The sequence below is a fragment of the Mesocricetus auratus genome, unplaced genomic scaffold (assembly GCF_017639785.1).
Source record: "Mesocricetus auratus isolate SY011 unplaced genomic scaffold, BCM_Maur_2.0 Super-Scaffold_100018, whole genome shotgun sequence".
Taxonomy (NCBI): Eukaryota; Metazoa; Chordata; class Mammalia; order Rodentia; family Cricetidae; genus Mesocricetus; species Mesocricetus auratus.
Genome location: NW_024429199.1, coordinates 23150291 through 23173789, shown reverse-complemented (window position 1 = coordinate 23173789; position 23499 = coordinate 23150291). Strand labels below are relative to the sequence as shown.

General features: G+C 40.8%; 2 protein-coding genes across 2 annotated transcripts; both read right to left on the bottom strand.

Annotated features, from left to right (window-relative positions):
• Nucleotides 1-7369: 7369 nt before the first annotated feature.
• On the bottom strand, nt 7370-8407 carry LOC101827553 (trace amine-associated receptor 6). Its single transcript, XM_005065808.2, has one exon. The coding sequence runs from the start codon at nt 8405-8407 to the stop codon at nt 7370-7372; it is 1038 nt and encodes a 345-aa protein (XP_005065865.2).
• A 7376-nt stretch (nt 8408-15783) lies between these two features.
• Nucleotides 15784-16860, bottom strand: LOC101827813 (trace amine-associated receptor 7a). The gene has a single exon (XM_005065809.3). It carries the CDS (start codon nt 16858-16860, stop codon nt 15784-15786), a length of 1077 nt encoding a protein of 358 aa, XP_005065866.2.
• Nucleotides 16861-23499: the final 6639 nt, after the last annotated feature.

Below are 23499 nucleotides of genomic sequence, written 5' to 3'. Positions count from 1 at the left end.
TGACATGATAACCCTCAGTGACTCCTCTTCTACATTGTTTTTAAAAATTAATAAATTTATTTATTTTACATGCTGACTGCAGTTTCCCTTCTCTCCTCTCCTTCGAATTCCTCCATGCTACATTTACTGTTCAGACATAAAAACTCAAAGGCAAATAGTAATCCACGTGTGGGTAAATGAGCGGTCCTACCTGACGGGAGTCTCCCCAGAGTGAAACAATGCAGTTTGAAAGTGGTAAGAGGAGAATGGGGAGAACTATAGTAAAGATGGTAGCAGAGGTCCAGGCAGCTGGTGACACAGCTGCAGACACAGACTCCTTTGGACACACAGAAAATAGTAGTTGAGAGACTTCGGGAGCACTTGCCTCCTATGTTCCACTTTGAACACAAAAGGGCAGATAAAAAATGGTTGAATTGAATTTCAAGGGTCATCAATGGAATAGATTGTCATTATTCAACTATGTGGCAAGTGTTGGTCACATCCATCGGTCACTGTCACGTACTCCACTAACTCAGGCTGTTTCGGTCTAGTGAATTCTTGGGGCATGTCAGCAGTACACTTTCCTCTGATAATCTTGGGTTCAACATTTCTTCTCTTACTGTTTTTGTTTCTTAAGGTGTAGGTTGGGGGAAGGTGGAAGGGGAGTGAAAGGAGGAGAGGGAGGGGTACCATAGTTGGTGTGTAGAATGAATAAAAAAAAATTAACCTTGATGGTAAGGACTGTAAATTTCAATCCTGAAGTAGACTTGAAAATCAATCCTGTGATTTGAATTGTCATCAACATGAACTCCCCACAGCTAGCCTCTACCAGAACTTCTACTGTGGGCACAGGATTTAGATTCTGTAGTTCCTTTGTTCCTAAGGTCTAGTCAGCATGTTTTCTATCACTGCAGGTGCTATGGAGAATCATGGGGAAAGTAAAGAATAGAATCTCTATATCTGATAGACCTGGCTCCAAATCCCAGTTGTCCCTAAAGTCTAGGTCACATGGACTTTACTGTCTAGACTTCAGTGTCTCTTTTTAAGAGTACAAGATAGCAATTATCTAAGAGATTTCACTGAAAATGATTAACTGGCCATCATATGACACATTTAACTACAGTGAAAACAAAGACTCTGAAGGTTCAAATCTCAGTCTTTCCATCCTTAATTCTTGAGAATTAAGCAAGCAAGAAAAAAGAAAGGAAGGAAGAAAGAAAGGGAGAAAAAAAGAATTGGATTCATTTACATGATTGTAGGGATCAAGTTATCTGCATGCCACAGAGGCTGAGAACCCAGCAATTAGTTGCTCAGCAAGATGGAAGGATGTCTCAGCAGTTCTGCCCTAGCACTGAAGGGCTGGAGCTCCACAGAGTGTCCACACTGGAATGTCTCAGCTGTTCTGCCCTAGCACTGAAGGGCTGGAGCTCCACAGAGTGTCCACACTGGAATGTCTCAGCTGTTCTGCCCTAGCACTGAAGGGCTGGAGCTCCACAGAGTGTCCACACTGGAATGTCTCAGCTGTTCTGCCCTAGCACTGAAGGGCTGGAGCTCCACAGAGTGTCCACACTGGAATGTCTCAGCTGTTCTGCCCTAGCACTGAAGGGCTGGAGCTCCACAGAGTGTCCACACTGGAATGTCTCAGCTGTTCTGCCCTAGCACTGAAGGGCTGGAGCTCCACAGAGTGTCCACACTGGAATGTCTCAGCTGTTCTGCCCTAGCACTGAAGGGCTGGAGCTCCACAGAGTGTCCACACTGGAATGTCTCAGCTGTTCTGCCCTAGCACTGAAGGGCTGGAGCTCCACAGAGTGTCCACACTGGAATGTCTCAGCTGTTCTGCCCTTGCACTGAAGGGCTGGAGCTCCACAGAGTGTCCACACTGGAATGTCTCAGCTGTTCTGCCCTAGCACTGAAGGGCTGGAGCTCCACAGAGTGTCCACACTGGAATGTCTCAGCTGTTCTGCCCTAGCACTGAAGGGCTGGAGCTCCACAGAGTGTCCACACTGGAATGTCTCAGCTGTTCTGCCCTAGCACTGAAGGGCTGGAGCTCCACAGAGTGTCCACACTGGAATGTCTCAGCTGTTCTGCCCTAGCACTGAAGGGCTGGAGCTCCACAGAGTGTCCACACTGGAATGTCTCAGCTGTTCTGCCCTAGCACTGAAGGGCTGGAGCTCCACAGAGTGTCCACACTGGAAGGATGAAAAAACTGGATCTGATGTCAACAGAGGGTGTCAGAGCATCTTTAGACACTCTCAATTCAGATGTCGAAACAGGGCTTCTCCTCCAACTTCTTCATATCTGAGCTACACACTTGGAGGCTGGATTTTTTCCCTTCAGTTAATCCTTTTAGTAAACTCCCTAAGACATACCCAGAGGTGTGTCTCCTAGGTGATTCTAAATCCGTCAAGTCGACAAGTTGACAAGTCCTAATGTAGCTTACACACCTTTATCAGAGACAAGCAAGTATAATATTAGTAAGACTGTGACCCATTCCTGGTAAATACAATTAAGAGGTTGAAGAAAAAAAAAGAATCGTGTAGGAGAGAGTTGCCAATGTTGGCCTCCACAGTGACTTTTCTGAGGGAAAAATACCAAAGCAGAGACTCTGAGAGTGACCAGAACTAGCATTGCAAAGATGAGAAAAATGAATGATGTGTGAATTAGTATCTATATCGTGCAGATGGGCAGATGGATAAATACATTAGAGAAACAGACAGAGAATTCAGCTTTATTGTTAGCTGATGTTCTGATCCTAGTTAATGCTCTAAGCATTAGGACCCCAATCCTGTGTTTCACATTTTTGTTGCTGATACAACATCAGTCTTTGATGTTTTTCCTGATGGGTGAGCTTTATCTTACAGTGCAGTTGGTTACAGACTCCTAGCAGAACTTTTATTTTTTTCCAGTTTTTAAAAGTCAGCAGGTGTGTTTACAGAATGAGAAACAGTGAGGTTGCGGCAGTTATTTTGATATAGTCCACTTCTCTAGTTTGGGAGGGGGCTAATACTTTTTTGAAAATAAATTATTACATCATTTCCTCTCTTCTCTTTCCTCCCTCCAACTTGTTCTCATGTCTATCTGTCTCTCTGTCTGTCTATACATTGCATATATGTATATATATACACACACTATATGTATCTACATACCTATATCTATATCTATTTATACATATCTCCTGCTCAATCCATATACTGTTGTACTTGTATGTATATGGTTTCAGGATTGATCATTGTGTATTAGATAACCAACTGGGGGTCTCTTCCCTGGGAAGACTATTTCTCTTGCTATCAATGTTCTGTAGTTCTTTGATTAGGGTTGAGGTCCCATGAAATTCCCCCTGTCCATGTGAGCATGTCTTTTGGTGTTGTCCTTGTTAGTTAGGCAGCCATGTTGATGAGACTTGATGGGTGTAGATTCTCTGTACTTTCTACAAGACATAATCTCACAGCAAATTTCCTGTCCCTCTGGCTCTTACAATCTTTCTGACCCTTCTTCTGCTATGAGCCCTGAGCCTTAGAGGCAGGAGTTGCATTCCAGATGTATCAGTTCAGACTGAAAACCACTATGTCTCTGTTTTTCAAGGCAACTTAAATATGGTTCCTTGTAAAGAGCAAATAAAATTCCAATAGATCATAAGATGTTTATCCTCAGTCAAGGCTACAGTAGGGCTTAAATCTTTCCTACCATTTAACCCCCTTTTACCTTTTCCAGGCTATAGTTGAACTTGACTCTTTTTATCTTCTTTAACAGATTGATGGCTTGTGCCAGTGACATAGGACTTCCTGTGGAAGGGAGAGATGATGAGGAGTGGGAGGGGACACACAGATGGCTAGGAGGACTGGAAGAAATGTGGTTAGTGAGTTTGAGATGGGCTAGACTATATGTGAACTTCAGGCCTTAGCAAGAGAGTTAGAATTTGATCCTAAACACTATGGGACTTGGGCTTGGAGTTTCATATTATAAACCCTTAGAGATCACAGAGACCAATGTCAAATGCTAGGGTTAGTCAAGGGTCTAGTGTTAGGAATAAAGAATAATGGGTTGGGACTATGAGTGGCAGGTCCACGAGGATGTGGGGGGCGTAAGTGGACGGGGGTCTTTCTTTTAAAGGGGTCCTTTGCACATGGGTGCAGACTATGTAGCCATGGAACCCTGGGCTGACCAGGGTTGAGTGCATTCTGCCAGGTGACAGGGGCAGGCCAGCATAATGCCTGAATCCTTACACCTAGTGTTCATCTGCTTTCTCAGGTGGCAAATGTCAACCACAGACCCCCTGCCCTCCACAGTACAGCTCTGCTCTTTCAGGTCTTTGGCACGGCTAATGCAGAGTTTTCAATGTAGCTCAAGTCCAAGGTTCACTGGCCAACAAAACTAAATGAATAACACCAAGGGAGAAGGGTAAGAGGAAGTCGGCAGGGAAGCCATTGAGAAGACCTCGGCTATTTTCACCTCTTCTCCTTTTCCTCAGTTGATTGTCCTGTGGATTTGTAGAGAAAAGCCTTTGGGGCAGTTTAACAATATCTTTCTCAGATTCCTGAGTTACTTCATATAGTAGAAGTACTTACTTCTCACCTGACAGCCGTTTTCTCCTCGTGACTGAGCCTTCCCTCCATCAAGGAATCTGAAGTTGCTGAGTCAGGCTTCAGGAAAGCCCTCTTTTCTTGAACCTCCTCCCCATACCCAGGGACAAGTATGACTTGGAAGGAGCCACTTAAGAAATAAGAATCTCAGCATCTTGACTCGAGCGAGCATGCTTGAGTCACTGAACTTAAGGCCACACTCACCGTAATTCAACGACATTGTTACTGAAACGACTGCTAAAGTGCTTATGTCAGTTTCGAAATCCTGGGCCATAAACCTTCAGACTGTCACCTGCCATTCATTAAATAAGCTAGACTGAGAGAGTTTCCACTTGCTCGCCCACTACCCCTGGCCACTAGGTGGAGCAGTCCGCTTGGATTCTAAGAGACACCAGCTTGTCATTTCAGGCTGAAGCGAGATGGAAGCTTCTGGTTGAAAGAATGAGCCATGAAATCCAAGCAACTCGCAGTCACAGGTGTGAGGGCAGCTGCCCAGGACAGCGTTCCAGCGTCACAGCGCTTCAGTGAGTCAGTGTATTCTAGGCTGTGGAGGCACTTGCTTTTGATTCACCTATGTCTAACCTATGCCTGATTGGGATCATTGACTTGTAGTTGGTTTCAGGGCTTTGGGAAAACTCCAAAATAGGACGCCGAATACCATGAATACGTTTTGTGCATTTTGTGAGTGGAGTGGATATACATGTTCAATGTGAGTATGTTCTAAAAATGATTTAAAAAATCATTAGCAGGATAAACTTACATGTTCTCTTAAGTGTAGAATTTATTAATTCCTTTGTGGAATACAATTTCTTAAATTTCTTCTTGTCTTTAATTTGCTATTTAATTTCTCATTAAATATTTGTTATATATCATAATAGTTACATAAAGATATTTCATTCAAACATATACTTCAACCATATTCATCTTCCCATACCCTTCTCTTTACCCTCTTCCCACTAAACTCAAAACTCATTTCTATTTTCATGTCATATATATGCAGTTAATTGCTCATTACATATGTGCATGTGCGTATCTTTTGCTATGTCTATGTAAAATCTGGGATCCACAGATGAGAGAAAATATATGACACTTGTATTTCTGAGCTTGAGTTGATTCACTTAACATGATGGCCTTTAGTTGTATCCATTTTTCTTCAGGTGGTCCAATTAAATTCTTCTTTATGACCCAATAAAACTCTTCCATTGGGCACATACAGAATTTTTTCTTTACCCATTCATTTGTTGGCAGATAGGCTGAGTGTATGACTTGGCCATTGTAAGCAAAGCTGCAAGAAACACCGATGTGCAATAGCACTGTGGTGTGCTGATTCAGATTGCTTCGGGTGTACACCCAGAAGGGTATGGCTAAGTCACACGGGAGGTCTGTTTTCTCCCTCCATTCCCCCTTTCTCTAATAGTATTCCCGAAGCATCATGTAAAGGGTTCCCCTTTCTCCACATTCTCACCAGCAGTGATGCTATTTATGTTCTTAGTTTTAGCTATTAGGGATGGGATAAGACAGAATAAGTCTTAACTAACATGAATTTCATCGATGGATAAGATGTTGATCTGCCTTTTCATATGTTTATTGGAAATTTTCACTTCATCTTTGGAGAATCACCTGTGTCTTCCATTAGCCTATTTTCTTGGTTGGTGTGCTTGTTTTTTTTTAATTTAGGTTATTTATTTCTTTATATATTCCAGCTGTCAATCCTGTATCAGAGCTAGCAACATTTTTCTCTTGTTCTTTAGACTGTTGAATTTTATTTAATTTAGAGAAAAGAATTGAGCCTATTTATTTAAAACATATTTGCAATGAGTAGCATTGCTTCTTACCAGAGTAATGGCTTACAAAAGTGGGAATGGTATTACCTGTTTCAGGGCATTCAGCGTGGATTTCACTATGGTGCATGCACGAAGTTCATGTTTGATTAAAAGAAAAGGTAAAAACAATGAATATTGAATGCTTGCTGTTAATTTATATTCTACATGGCTACCGAAACTCACGAATTCTTCATTGTAATTAAACTTTATTAAACAAAACTAGAGACTTCACTTGAAAGAGATTCTCCTTAATGGACAAATAATAGTCCATGCACCCAAACAGACTAGTGTGACACAAGATTCCGTGTGAATAGCCCCATAATCACAGTGCCTCTACTCTGGGAAGTTTACCGACTTCTGTTTCTTATATGGGGAGAGGAAATCATGGGGTAGGAGGACAATAATTGGGCTGACAGTCACTACAGCCTGAGAAAGGCAATGTCATTTACAGTCTGTTCCACTGTATTCTGGGATCTCTCATGAGACTGAGTCGATTATATTTGCCAGTGAATCTCCTTTTGTAAGTTATATTTGAAAGACAAAAGGAAAGCAGAAATTGAAGGAAGCCTATTCATGCATGAAATGAAATGTTTAGCAGGCTAGGGTCAGTCTGGAAGCTTTGTAAGGAAAAGAGGACAGCATCAGAGGAGATTTTCCATGCTTTCAGAGGGTACACTAGGATCAAGGGAAAACCTGTTTGGATTAAAAGAAGGAATGGAAAAAAAGAAGGCATGGATGGAGGGAATTAAATGCAAGGAGTGTTGCATGCTTAGATCTGAAGTAGTAAGCTAACAAGACTTAACATTTATTGGCCCAGGTAATATTTTTCAGAGAAAGGGCAGCAAGGTGCACACCCTAACAAGACTAGAAAATGCTAAGTCTGGTTTGAACAGCCATTATTCTTTTCCATTAACCCCTTCACAGACACCTTAATGACTCACTTCATGAAGACATTAAAGGTACTTGAGTGTTCCTCTGTGCCTTTGCCTATATTTGCTCAGAGAACAAGTTCATTGTGGCTGAGCTGTTCTTGAACACCTGGCCACTCATAATCACTTTAATGGCTTTCTTAAACCAGGGGTAAAATAAGGCATAGATTAAAGGATTCATGGCTGAGTTGTAATAAGCACACCAAACGCAAATCTCATAAATGTAGGCCGGGGTGATGAATCCCATGAAAGCATCAACTAATGAGTCAATGCTATATGGCAACCATGAGACCATGAATGCTACCACGGTGATTCCCAGGGTTTTGGCTGCTTTTCTCTCTCTCTTTGCCACCCTTGCTTTGTAATTCTCTGAGGATGATTCTGTTTTGCTACCAATATTTTCTATCTTTTTAGCCTGTTGCCTAGCTACCAGAAAAATATTAGCATATAGAATTATCATAACAAGGGTTGGTATGAAGAAGGAAAGAAAATATATCAGCACCCAGTTCTGATTCACAACTACCTGACATCCTCCTACACAGTTGAGGGCACTGGATAATTCCTCCAGGCCATCATCATAGACCCCTGTGTAGAACACGGCACCACTGTACACCAGGGGCAGAATCCAGGAGATGCTGATGCAGATTCCTGACACAGACACAGTGAACTTGGTGGGATAGACCAGAGGGTCAGTGACAGCGATGTACCTGTCGATGGAGATGAAGCTCAGGTGGAAGAGAGAAGAGTAACAAAATGCTACATCGCAGCAGGTGTGGAAAGTGCAGAACTGTCTCCCAAAGTACCAGCAACTCTCGATGGACCTGACCATGCTGAAGGGCATCACGGAGACTCCCACCCAGAAGTCAGCACAGGCCAGAGAGGCGATGAGGAAATTGGTGGGGGAGTGCAGCTGCTTGAAATGGAGGATGGAGATCATTACTAGGAGGTTTCCAAACACTGCCAGCACAGCCCCAAAGCCAAAGACTGCATACAGGATGACCCGGGACCCAGGCGAGTAGGGGGTTTTCACACAGGACCCATTTACATTCTCATAGCAGAGCTGTAGGACTGCCGGTGGAGACGAGTTACTACCCATGCTGCTGCTGTTTGCATGGGCAGAGCAAAGTCTGCATTTGATTCTCAAGATTCAGCAATTCTAATTTTCAGTGCTGTAGAGGGAAGAAGGACACATGGATCCAGTAGGATGACAGAGGATATTATGAGATGTTAAGTCGAATAGGATTTTTCAATTTTAATCATTCCTTGGTACAAAGTAAAATCCAACAAATACTTTATGGTGGAAAGTTATTAAGCTGAATTTCAATGAACAAATAATTCCTTTTCTTAATTGGTTAATTTTCTTTGATTCTTAAATATGTTTTTATATTTCATTTTTACCTCTAGTGTTCCTCTGTTAGCGGCATAACAGTGGATGCAGCCATGGAGCTGTTGGTTTTCCTACAGATTTACTTCCATGTTACATGTCTTAAACCACTGCCTAAAGGATGTGGTCCTTCAGCTAAATAGACACCACCAATGGGAAAACCCTAGATGGAATCCCAATGGGGTGAGGTGTGAACCAATAAGATGACTCAACAGTGATTATCGGGAAGGTTAGTCTACAAAACAAGTCCTTTCTACATTAATTACTATTAAGGATCTTAGGCCAAATCATTATTTTTCCTTTGTTTACAGACTTGAACCAGGCCTTCCTTCTTAGTCATGACTTAATCACCTTCCTGGGGTTTTAAAAAGATATTATGGGCCTACAAGGTTTAAAGGCCAACATGGCTCTTTCCAGCCTAGTAAGAATCATTTATGCATCTACCATGGCTACCAAGCAGCAAGATAACAAGCTATGGGAAATACTACACTGAAGAGAAATGTATTACATGGAGGCCTTAAGGAACTATGTGGACTAAATGCCAACTGTGTGGCACTTAGATACAGCAGCTTTTCTCGGGGACTACTGAGAAGATGATTCTGCTCTCAAGTCATTGCTACCTGGATCTGTGTGGAAAGTCTCTCCATGTACAGATCTACAGTGAGCACGCAGGTTGTACCTTCCTCCGTGGTTACTGAAGACTGCCATTTTTGCCCATGCTCCTAGGGAGATTTATTTTACAAAGAACAAAGCACAGGGAGTGAGAACTCTGAAACTAATTTTGTGTTCATAGTTGCAAGCCTGGCAGAACACTGCAGACTAAGGAAAATGCTTTTCAAACTCCCTGATGAAGAATTCAAATCTCTGGCAGTACAGGACTGGAGACAAACTTGTGTAGTATATTGTAATGAGCACGAGATATTTCTTACTCATCCCATTGTCTGCCTCATCACAAATCAACAAAATCAATACTCTTATTCAGATATCTTTCAAGTTTCTCCAAACATTTCCATAGTGTTTGATTTTATAAAACGATTCCAATTACTTATATTGAAAAACCCTATGCCAGGTTTTCCCCATCTATGTTCTATAAACATCAGAAACAGTTCCATATGTTGTATGGCACCAAGTGCACAACCAGCAATAGCCACCCCACCCCTGGTAGTGAATGTCTCTAAACATTGTCATATATCCTCAGTAGGCAAGGTCACCCCTTCCTCCCATTGAGATCTGTGTTATAGTAAATAAAAACCTTTCCATTGGAATCCTTGCCATTTGGTAGAAAAATAACTTTATAGTTCACCCCATCCTTGAGAGTTACTTATTTATTAATTAATTCATCTACTTAATACATAGTGGATGTCTGTAACTCAGTATAAAGCAATGAAAAAATCCATGTCATCCCTGTGAACATAAACCCTGAGGTCTTGAAGATGAAGCAACACTGAAACCTAAGTGGAGAGCTGGGCATGTGAGTACAGCAGCAGAAGGAAAAGACGATGCTTATGACAGCGTACGATCAGCAGATCCAGTCCCAGGGACCCCAGAGTAGGGTTATGCAAAGAGTTGCTTTCATATTTGTACAATTCTAACTATTCTATTTTTTAAATGCCATCTAAGCCTAATTGCAGAACCTTGGCTAACTTGTGCCTTGATGTTAACCCAGTAAACAGCGCTTCTCCCAGTGCTGAGGTGGGATGTAATTAGAGGCTTGTCCCAAGGCCTGTAAAATTCTTGCACAAATATGACTTTCCTAATGTTGTCCCCACAAACCATCTTTAGTAAATAGTTTGTCAACATTAGGGAGAAGTCCTGATTCCCATGGGTTTATGACTCTAATGCCCAGAAAAAGGAGCCTCAGGCAAACTTTTGGTTCTTACATCAGATGAAGTTTTCCTTCTGATTTCTGCACTTGATCTTTAGTTTGGTCCTCCAAGACATTCCTAATGAGACCTTGTCCCCAGTGACTGAATGTGTGAAATCCTCCTTATTATGACCAAAGTAATAGAAGGATGTGGTAACGATGGCCTGTGGTCACGCAGGGCACAAATTGGGAAGGGTGTTAATGAGAGGAAGTGTTTTACTCCTGTCTCTGTGGATTAGAGGCTGGAGGGAACCAAACACCAGGCAGAATGAAGTACTAATGTGTAACTGCAGAACACTGGACAGTGAGTACGTGCCACCAGCTTGTCTGGTAATGGTCTCCGAAGCTCAATGCGTTAGTGTATTACTGAATCAACCTGATTCTCTCCACCACCACCCAGGGTTGACAAGTGTTGTTCTAAGTGTGCGTTGACTGCTTGTGAGTACTTGGAGTAGAGTGAGAAGTTGTAAGAAACCGTTTTTTCCCTCTTCAAGTGTAGTTTATTTAGCAAGTGTTTCCTTCTTCATCTGCCAGTCAGACCTCAGGTGCCACACTTGCTTGTCTAGTCACGTGACCAGGAAAGCTTCCATTTTAGGACCCAATCAGGGATTCAGTCCACACACACTTGAATATGTCTGCCCTCAGAAAGGTTTTTAGGCACAGGGTTACTTCTTTATGCACAAAATTAATTAATTAATTAATTAATTAATTAATTAATAAAAACAGGACAGGGTCTCTTCGAGTAGCCCTGGATGGCCTAGAACTCACAGAGGTCCACCTGCTCTACCTCTGCTTCCCGAGTGCTGGGAAGGCATGTGCTACCACATCTGGTAAGAATTTCAATTACACTTTCGCTCCAACAGTATTTCTAAGCTTGAAATGTCTCTACTAGAAGCAATGTTGACTACTTCCCCTGGTTTTACAGTGTTTGAAAAATGCACAAAGTATACAGTTATATGATCGTATACATAATATCTAAAATGAGTCACTCTCCCCCACACCCCAACCCACATCCTCACTATGCAGCCCTGGATACACCAGAACTTACTATGTACAGTCTGCTGGCCTCATACTCACAGAGACCTGTCTACTTCTGCTTCCTGAGTGCTGAGGTTAAAGTGTGTACCCCACATCCAAATATATAAATATATATGGTTCAAATCATCGGACTTTATGTGGAGAACAAATTCTTCCTTGCTTGATCTTTATTCATGGTGAGAGGTCTGTACTCTTACTTTGGATCTCAAGCAAATCAAGGACATTTTCAAAGTAGCTCCCCACCCCACATGCAAAGGAATGGAAAGAAAGGGGAAAAGAGGCCAATGAACCTTGTATGGAGTTTGCTGTGCTTCTACCTCTGAGCCAAACCACACTGGTCTCATATGCCATAAATATGAATATGAATTACTCAGTAAGCTCTGTCACAGGCACTCCACTACCTTGTTACTGGGGGGTCTGGTCATTTTTATTTGTACCCTTCATACTTACACCTCAGACCTTGTAGAATGTATCATGCATAGTTGACATACTGTTAAATGAGGAACCTGGGGGAAGGGGCAAGCCTGGATGCCCCCCCCTTCTAGGCTGTATGGAACTCATGGACCATTGCCTTGTAGAGAGAGGTGCATAAGACTTCGCCCTCTCTCATTCCACTTTTCCTACTCCCAGTGTGCTTAATTCCAACTTAATTTGCTCAAAATGAATAAAAAGTGGGTTATAAAGACCATTGAATAAAAAGCCTAAAAGAGAATGATGTTTGAATCATTTTATTAATATATTCTTCAGTAGAGAGATGGACAGAATGGCCTCAAGCACGTAAGTCTGTATAGATTCTTTCCACATTCAGACTATAAATGAGAGCATGAAGAAGTCTGCTGGAGTGTTCCACCCACACAGGGATCTATTGTGATCATACGTTCCCTAGAGAAGTCACACATGAACCTAGTCACAGAACCTATCAAGCCACTTGAGCACATAGTTTCTCTGGTATTACTTCTAAAATTCTCTTAGAATTCCCCCCCCCATATATGTAGGTGAGAGGAAGCAAAATGGAGTCAAATTGATTGAAAAGTCAAAGAAAAGAATTACAGTCTAACACACACAGCAGGAAGTAGTTACAGGACTAAGAACTATCTTTCTCTCACCTCTCACTGGAATCAGAGAAAAATTCTATGCCCCAGAAAGAACCTACAGAGAGAATGATGGAGCGAATATAATAAAATCAACTCTACAGAAAGTTTCATCTTCATTAAAGTAATGTTTGAGCATCAGAAAATGTCTACTAACACAGAAGGATTAACATCATGCGTTCCTTTTCATTAGTAGAAGATAAAATAGGAGATTAGAAATTACTAGGGATTGGGATAGATTCTGGGGGTTTTATCACTAAAGGAGGTTTTATTTGATCAACATTTGCTTTGTAGATGTGTAGAAATATCACAGTGAATCTTAAATCGATATGACAAATATATACCAATAAAATAATTAACAGGAATACCAGAATAAAAACAGCAAACAAACAGGCACTAATACCAGATAAGTATGAAACGAAATCATGTAGACTTCTTAGAAAAGGACCAAATAATAATGAAATTCATCCTTCTTGTACTGGCTGTTAGAAGGCAAAAAAGACATGCCTTCAGGCCAGGGAGAGAGCCAGTACATGAGAACCTTGCTCTGAGAGCTTGAGGACCTGACCTCAAATCTCCAGAACCCATGTTAAAGGCTTTTTACATGAACATACATGTTTTTAACAACAGTTTTGGAAAGTGATGACAGGTGAATTCTAAGAACAGGCACCCCAAAAATATCAACCTAAATGGTGAGTTTCCAGTTCAGTGAGAGATCTTGTCTCAATACAATACTGATAGTGACAGGGGATACCACTGTATGCCCTCTTCTGACCTCTCTGTGTGCACCTGCATATCCCCATGCATGCACCACACACACACACACACACACACACACACACTTTAAAAAATAGGTAGGCTTTCAAAATTCTGATAGATTTAATGTAATTGTAATAGAAATACCATAAACATTTCATAAGTAAATAAAGAATAAATATAATTGTAATATTATACATATTTTATTAGAGCAGAGAATAGATAGCCATGTATTCATAGAACCAGGCTGGGTCAATTTTATGAGGACAGCTAAGGAAATGCTTAGGAAGGTGAGGTTGTGCTGTGACCAGGTGAGGAGCACTGGCTTTTCCTGAAGGACCGCCCTTGACCCTGGGAATATTCAGAAACAGCAGAAGTGTGGCCGGCACCCCATACACCTTCCCAAGACAGAATCACATTGTCATAACCATGTCCTACATGAAAAGGATGCTACATATTATTCTAAATGGGCTTTTGTGTGTCATAGTCTATGTCTGCCATAATGGTATGAGATGACTGACAAGAAAAAAGAATGTAGGAAGAAGTCTTGGTTTGCAAATGTTTTTGGCCCCCCACCCTTAAATTAACCACAAACAACCTCTACTTACCAGTTCAAGGAAACTCATGTCTATGACTTTTCACACTCAAATGTCAGAAAGTTAGTATTCAGCATTTCTGCACCAGTGTCTAACAGCAACCTGGATGATGAATGATCCATACTGAGCTGTAGTCACTTACTGCGAGCATGCACAGTCTCTCTTAAATATGTCTGGATTTAGAAGAAGGATATTAAAATACTCCTGAACTTAAAGGAAACACATGTTTATTCAGCAAAAATCCATTGAGAAATCATTACATTGCGTACACAGTGGAAGGTCCATCTACACGGAGGCATGCAGATGAAAGGAAGCAAATATGTGTAGCTCATTAGAATGCAGAATGTAACTCATTCGACAGGATAAGCAACCTGGCTCCTAAAACCTGGACTACTATACAAGAAGGCTCCCAGAATCACTTTTGTCTTAAACTTCCCTGCACAGAACACTTGCCACAGTGTTGTTAAGTACATAAGTCATGGGAGGAACATGCTATTCACAAACATGATCACACTGTTCTTCCTAATAGCAAACCAGTACCCATGGAGAGGAACTTACCATTTGTTATCTCAGCTAATCTGAGGCTGAATAAATGAACTTGAGTGTGTTAGTTTGGTTGGGGAGAGACATGAAGATACTGTAAGAGCAAACTGTATAATCATAGTTTTGTTTGATGTATGGACAAAGCTTGTGTTAATAATCAAAACAGTTTATCTGATCGATACCTTCTTATATTTTAAGCCTTAGAGCAAAACATTGTGTACAACAAAGGTACAGTTGAATTAAGAAGTATGGATGAGAACATTGGGAGGTTAGATATTTGTATTACTATAAATTAATTACTCCTTCCAGTGTCCACATTATCTGTGGATCTCTCTTATACTTTACACCATGGCAATTATTTTGTTATGGAATAATATATTTACTTTAAAGAGCTCTAAGCAAATTGACCACTGTGACTGGGACTCTTTGTCCTTATTGAGTAGAGAACATATAGGAGGAAGCTCATGTCCTTTGACTCTGATAGCATGACACTTATTTCAAAGTCATTAACATGCCAATGGACTTTACAACTTATGATGTTAGTCTTCTTTATCATTGCCAACAATTGAACTAGGATCGTTAATAATATTTCCCATGACTGAAATTGTACTATGTGACACACAATTCTGAACAGCACAGTGTGCCTTGGTTTTCATTATACACCTTTGTTTTTTTTTTGCATTTACATTTTATTTTTAAAAGCACAGAAGAATGAAGATATGTTATGCTCAGGAAATGAACTAATGGGAATGTGGAAATGCCATAGTTTGGAATATATGTACATATATGTATATTTAATTAAAAACAGAAAGAGAGATATGCACAAAACACACATGTACACACACAAAACACACACACACACACAAAACACACACAGTTTTTTTCCCAACAATACCACAAGGAGAGGTTTACAAATCCATGAAATAGAGGGAAATTCAGAACAAAACCAAGAAAAACAAGAACACAATGATAAAAGGCAAAGTGTGATAAAAACCTCCCATTTTTGAGATTCTGTCTTGTTAGAATCTTTACAGTTGAATTTCATCGTTAACCAGGGAACAGGTGTATCTGGATTTACATTGTCAGTCAGGTCTTAGCTGAGGTATAATTCATCACTTTACAGGAGCAGATGTGGGCACTCAATCTCCCCTGGAGATTTTTTCTGTTACTCTCTTGTCAAAACCCAACTACACCAACAATCTACTCAGGAAACAGGTTGGTGGCTGAGGAATTCTCCCTCAAGATTCTGCCAGTGACAATCATTTTGATGGCTTTTCGAAACCAAGGATAAAAGAAAGCATAAATCAAAGGGTTCATGGCAGAGTTGTAGTAAGCGATCCAAACTAGGATTTCATACACATACGTGGGTGTGATGAACCCTAGGAAGGCATCAATGATGGAGTCAATGAAGTATGGAGTCCATGAGAGGAGAAAGGCTGCCACCGCGATTCCCAGGGTTTTGGCTGCTTTCCTCTCCCTCTTGGCCACCCTGTCCTTGTAGCTGTCTGATGCCCTGGCAGTCTGATCACCCATTCTCTCAATCTTCTGAGCCTGTTGCTTAGCAATGAGGAAAATCTTAGAGTAGACAGTTATCATGACAAGTGTGGGAATAAAGAATAGTAGAAAATTAATGAAGACCCAGCTCTGATTCACTGCGATTTGACAGCCACCCACACAGGTGAGGGCACTCACTAAATCCTCCAGCCCAGCTTCGTTTGCCCCTGTGTAAAGGAGGGAGAAGCTGTAGATGATGGACAGGAGCCAGGAGAAGGTGATGCACTTGCCAGAAACAGATGCAGTGAACCTGGTGGGGTAGAGCAGGGGGTCACTGACAGCAATGTATCTATCAACAGAGATGAAGCACAAGTGGAAGATAGAAGAATAGCAGAATGACCCTTCAAAGCAAGAGTGAAATTTACAGTAGCTGTCCCCAAAGTACCAGCAGCTCTCCACAGACCTCACTGTGCTGAAGGGCATCACAGTCAGTCCCACCAAGAAGTCAGCACAGGCCAGGGAAGCCACCAGAAAGTTTGCAGGAGAGTGCAGCTGCCTGAAATGAAGAATTGACATCATCACCAGGAGGTTTCCACACACAGCCAGCACAGCCCCAAAGCCAAAGACTGCATAGAGGATGAGGCGAGGGCCTGGGGAGTATGGGTTCCTGACACAGGATCCATTCAGGTTCTCATAGCACAGCTGGACAGATGTGGGAGGGACCAGATCTTCACTCATGATTTTGACTTGATCTCTGGGAAAACAGTCACCCAAGTTGTTCATGAATGCTATTCCAGTTTTCAAAAAATCCTTGGAAAAAAGATATAAAATATGTCAATAATTCCCACTGCTTGTCCCCTCATTGTACCTGTAAATATTTATAGCCATGTTGAGGGATATGTTTATACCTTCATTTCATAAAATTAATTCCTTAATCATAGACAAACTGGTATTTATATCAGAGTTATTACCTAACATTTAAGCTATAAATTTTCATTATTACATACAACGCTACTTCTATTTTCTGAATTACCTACTTCCTCATATAGGAGAAACAAACGTGTCTTCCATGGTGCTCTGTTGTGTGATGCTGGCTTGTGTTCACCTTTTATTGACGTTACTTAACCTCACAGAATGCTCAAAGCACACTTTTCCTGTAGGAAAGGAGCTTAATGACCGCCAATACCTAAAGCCCCGAAGACTGAATCCCTATAGTACAGGGAGAGAAGTAAGAAACTTTTCAGTGTGACTTTTCTTATGCCACAACTAAATTTACACACATCTAATTTGTGATGACAACACACAATGGAGATGGAGATGGGAACAATAGCTGCCCTGACAGATCATTTTTCAGATTTGTAAGCCATGCTAATTCTCTTATTTATTGTTGAAATTGTCATTGTAATTTTACAAGAACTTTTTTATTATCAGTTCTCACAATGGCTGCCTTTAAAATGTCTTCAGATAATCTTTTGCTTTCCAGTTTTGTTTTTTTTAAATTAAAAACACAAGATGCTAAATTAGTTAGTACTAATAATTACATAGTCACTCTTAAGTTTTAATTATTTTTTCAATTGGAAATACTGAAAATAATATATATTATATATTATTTTTATGTTATGCATTCATGTGAGCATTGTGCTTGAATGTCTATATGTGTACCATGTATTTTCCTGGTGCCTGTAGAGGCCAGAAGAGGGCATCAGGTTCCCTGGAACTGGAGTTACAGAAGTTTTTGAGCCACTGTGTGGGTGCTAGACACTGAATGGGGGTCCTCTGTAAGAGCAACAAATGCCCTTAACTCCTAAGCCATTTCTCTAGCTCTGCAATATGTATTAAAAATAAATTATATAGAATATAGAAATTTTATTTTTTATTATTTATTCACTTTTATTTTGTGCACATCGGTGTCTTGCCTGAAGGTGTGTCTGAGGGCATCAGATCCTCTGGAATAGGAGTTACATACAGTTGTGAGATGCCATGTGGGTGCCAGGAATTGAACCTAGGTACTATGGAAGAGCAACCAGTGCTCTTAACTGCCCAGTCATCTCTCTAGGCCCAGAATGTAGAAATTTTAAAGTTTACATATAATGACTTTATACAATACGCACATAATTATTTATATCTGAGTGAAAAACCTGAGAAAGATACAAACATGACTTTAATAGTGATTTTCTTAACAAGTGGTTATGGTAGAAATGTCACACTCTTGCAACTTGTATTTCACCCTTATCTACAAATGACAGCTATGTGGTTCAGCTCTCATACAGGTTTAATTCAATGTATTGTATATGCGCATTCTCTGTACAATAAGGAGTCTTCTTTTCCAATTTTTTTCTTTTTTCTTTTATTTTATTTTCCAGTTTAAATTTAGATAAGAAACAAGGTTGCTTCACAAGTCAGTTCCAGGTCCCTCTCCCTTTCCCTCCCCTCCTCCCGTGCCCTCCCCTCAACCCCGCCCAATTATCCCCTCATTCCCCCAGGGAGGGTGAGGCCCTCCATGGGGGTGTGCATAGTCTGTCATTTCGTATAGGGCAGGGCCTAGACCCTTTCCCAAGAGTTCAGGGTGAGAGTGCACCTCACATTGTTCTATGGGAGTCCAACGTCCGTGTGTATACTTGGGATGGGTACTGATCTACTGCCCAAGGCTCAATAGATTACCTAGGCCTCTTCACTGACACCCAGATTCAGGGGGTCTTGATCAGTCCCATGCTGGATTCCCAGGCTGATGCCTGGGATTCAAGAGTTAACCTTTGTCTGGTCAGCTGTTTCTGGGGGTTAAACCGGCCCAGTCTTAATCCCTTTGATCATCAGTCCTCCCTCTCTGTTACTGGCTTTCTTGAGTTCAGCTCAGTACTTAACCAAGGGAGTCTGCCTCTTCTTCGATCAGCCGCTAAATGAAATTTCTGTTTCCCAGACTCTCTGGCCATAGGATTGTAGGCTGGCACTCCCCAGGTCTATGTCTAAAATCCATATATGAGAGAGTATATGCCATGTTTCTCTTTTTGTGACTGGGTTACCTCACTCAGGATGGTTTCTTCTAGTGTCATCCATTTGCCTGCGAATCTCAAGATTCCATTACTTTTTTCTGCTGAATAGTACTCCGTTGTGTAGATGTACCACATTTTCTCTATCCACTCTTCGGTTGAGGGACATCTAGGTTGCTTCCAAGTTCTGGCTATTACAAATAATGCTGCTATGAACATAGTGGAACAGACATCTTTGTTGTATGAATGGGCATCTTTTGGATATATGCCTAAGAGTGGAGTTGCTGGGTCTTGTGGTAGGTTTATTCCCATTTTTCTGAGGAATCTCCATACTGATTTCCAAAGTGGCTGAACCAGTTGGCACTCCCACCAGCAATGGAGGAGTGTCCCCCTTTCACCACATCCTCTCCAGCATAAATTGTCATTGGTGTTTTTGATTTTAGCCATTCTGACAGGAGTGAGATGGTATCTCAGAGTTGTTTTGATTTGCATTTCCCGGATGACTAAGGATGTTGAGCACTTTCTCAAGTGCCTCTCAGCCATTTTAGACTCCTCTATTGAAAACTCTCTATTTAGTTCTGCAGCCCACTTTTTAATTGGGTCCTTTGATGTTTTGGAGACTTGCTTCTTGAGTTCTTTGTAAATTTTGGAGATCAACCCTCTGTCAGATGTGGGATTAGTGAATATTTTTTCCCATTCTGGGGGCTGCCTTTTTGTCTTGCTGACTGTGACCTTTGCCTTACAGAAGCTTTTCAGTTTCAGTAGGTCCCATTTATTAATTGTTGATCTCACTGTCTGTGCTACTGGTGTTATGTTCAGGAAGCTGTCTCCTGTACCAATTCGTTCAAGGGTACCACCCACTTTCTCTTCTAAGAGGTTCAGTGTGGCTGGATTTATGTTGAGGTCTTTGATCCATTTGGACTTAAGTTTTGTGCATGGCGATAAACATGGATCGATCCGCATTCTTCTACATGCCAGTCTCCAGTTATGCCAGCACCATTTGTTGAAGATGCTTTCTTTATTCCATTGTATATTTTTAGCTTCTTTGTCAAAGATCAGATGTTCGTATGTGTGTGGGTTAATACCCGGGTTTTCAATTAGATTCCATTGGTCTACCTGTCTATTTTTGTGCCAATACCAAGCTGTTTTCAGGACTATAGCTCTATAATAGAGCTTGAGGTCAGGGATGGTGATACCTCCGGACGTTGCCTTGTTGAACAGGGTTGTTTTGGCTATCCTGGGTCTTTTGTTTTTCCATACAAAATTGATTATTGTTCTTTCAAGGTCTGTGAAGAATTGTGCTGGGATTTTAATGGGGATTGCATTGAATCTGTAGATTGCTTTTGGCAGGATTGCCATTTTTACTACATTGATCCTACCTATCCAAGAGCATGAGAGATCTTTCCATTTTCTGAGGGCTTCTTTAATTTCTTTCTTTAAAGATTCAAAGTTCTTACGATACAGGTCTTTTGCTTGTTTGGTTAGCGTTACCCCAAGGTATTTTATGTTGTTTGTGGCAATTATAAAGGGTGATGTTTCTCTGATTTCTTTTTCAGCCCTTTTATCATCTGTATATAATAGGGCTACTGATTTTCTTGAGTTGATCTTGTAGCCTGCACTTTGCTGAAAGTGTTAATCAGCTGTAAGAGTTCCCTGGTAGAGTTCTTTGGGTAATTGATGTAAACTATCATATCATCTGCAAACAGTGAAAGTTTGACCTCTTCCTTCCCAATTTGTATCCCCTTGATCCCCCTTTGTTGTCGTATGGCAATAGCTAGAACTTCAAGTACCATGTTAAAAAGGTATGGAGAGAGTGGACAGCCTTGTTTTGTTCCTGATTTTAGAGGAATTGCATTGAGTTTCTGTCCATTTAGTTTGATGTTGGCTGTTGGTTTACTGTATATAGCTTTCATTATGTTTAAATATGTCCCTGTTATCCCAGATCTCTCCAAGACCTTTATCATGAAGGAGTGTTGGATTTTGTCAAAGGCTTTTTCAGCATCTAGTGAGATGATCATGTGATTTTTGTTTTTCAGCTTGTTTATATGGTGGATTACGTTGATGGATTTTCGTATGTTGAACCATCCCTGCATCCCTGGGATGAAACCTACTTGATCGTGGTGAATGATTGTTTTGATGTATTCTTGGATCCGATTTGCCAGTATTTTATTGAGTATTTTTGCATCAATGTTCATGAGGGATATTGGTCTGAAGTTCTCTTTCTTAGTTGTATCTTTGTGTGGCTTGGGGATCAAGGTTATTGAAGCCTCATAGAAAGAGTTTGGCAAAGACCCTTCTGCTTCTATTGTGTGGAACACTTTGAGAAGAATTGGTATAAGCTGTTCTTTGAATTTCTGGTAGAATTCTGCACTGAGGCCATCTAGGCCTGAACTTTTTTTGGTTGGGAGACTTTTGATGACTGCTTCTATTTCCATAGGGGTTATAGGTCTATTTAAATTGCTTATCTGTTCTTGATTTAGTTTTGGCAAGTGATAGCTATCCAGGAAGTCATCCATTTCCTTTAAATTTTCGAATTTTGTGGAGTACAGGTTTTCAAAGTATGACCTAATGATTCTCTGGATTTCCTCAGAGTCTGTTGTTATGTCCCCCTTTTCATTTCTGATTTTGTTAATTTGCGTGTTCACTCTCTGCTGTTTGGTAAGTTTGGGCAAAGGTTTGTCTATCTTGTTGATTTTCTCAAAGAACCAACTCTTCGTTGCATTGATTCTTTGTATTGTTTTCCTGGTTTCTACTTTATTGATTTCAGCCCTCAATTTGATTATTTCCTGACGTCTACTCCTCCTGGGGGAGTTTGCTTCTTTGTCTTCTAGAGCTTTCAGCTGTGATGTTAATTCTCTGGTATAACTGTTCTCCTGTTTCTTCATGTGAGCACTTAGTGCTATGAACTTCCCCCGTAGCACTGCTTTCAAAGTGTCCCATAGGTTTGGGTATGTTGTGTCTTCATTCTCATTGAATTCGAGAAAGTCTTAAATTTCTTTTTTTATTTCCTCTTTGACCCAGGGATGGTGCAGTTGAGCATTATTCAATTTCCATGAGTTTGTAGGTTTTCTGCAATTTGTGTTGTTGTTGAAATCTAATTTTAAAGCATGGTGGTCTGATAAGATGCATGGAGTTATTCCAATTTTTTTGTAGCTGCTGAGGTTTGATATGTTGCCAAGTATATGGTCGATTTTTGAGAAGGTTCCATGTGGTGGTGAGAAGAAGGTATATTCTTTTTTATGTGGATGAAATGTTCTATAGATATCTGTTAATCCCAGTTGGGTCATTACTTCTATTAGACCCTTTGCTTCTTTGTTGAGTTTCTGTCTGGTATTCCTGTCTAGTGGTGAGAGTGGTGTGTTGAAATCTCCCACTATAACTGTGTGGGGCTTTAGATGAGATTTAAGTTCTAATAATGTTTCTTTAACGAATGTGGATGCCTTTGTATTTGGGGCATAGATGTTCAGGATAGACACTTCATCTTGGTGGGTTTCACCTGTGATGAGTATGTAATGACCTCCTTCATCTCTTTTGATTGATTTTATTTTAAAGTCCAGTTTGTTAGATATTAGGATTGCTACCCCTGCTTGTTTCTTGGGTCCATTTGATTGAAAATTTTTTCCCAACCTTTAACTCTCAGGTAATGTCTGTCTTTGAGGGTGAGGTGTGTTTCTTGTATGCAGCAGAAGGAAGGGTTCTGTCTTCGAATCCATTCTGCTAGTCTGTGTCTTTTTATGGGTGAGTTAAGGCCATTAATATTGAGGGATATTAATGACCATTGATTGCTCATCCTTCTTCGATTTGCAATGGTTGTTGTTGGTGGAATTATGTGTGGAATGTCACCCCTTTGTTCTTTTGGCTGTTGGTAGAGAGGGATTCTCTAATGCCTATGTTTTTCTGGTTGTAGTTAGCTTGCTTGGGTTGGAGTTTTCCTTCCAAAATTTTCTGTAGGGCTGGGTTAGTGGACACATATTGCTTGAATCTAGTTTTGTCATGGAATAGCTTGTTTTCTCTGTCTATAGTGATTGAGAGCTTTGCCGGGTATAGTAGTCTGGGCTGGCATCCATGGTCTCTTAGTGTAGGTAGAATATCTATCCAGGACCTTCTGGTTTTCAGAGTTTCCATGGAGAAATCAGGTGTAATTCTGATAGGTCTGCCTTTATATGTTACTTGACCTTTTTCCTTAGCTGCTCTTAATATTCTTTCTTTATTCTGTATGTTTGGGGTCTTGATTATTATGTGGCGAGGGGATTTTTTTTTTGTGGTCCACTCTATTTGGTGTTCTGTAGGCTTCTTGTACCTTCATTGGCATGTCTTTCTTAAGGTTGGGAAAGTTTTCTTCTGTGATTTTGTTGAATATGCCTTCTGCCCCTTTGAGGTGGATTTCTTCTCCTTCTTCTATACCTATTATTCTTAGGTTTGGTCTTTTCATGGT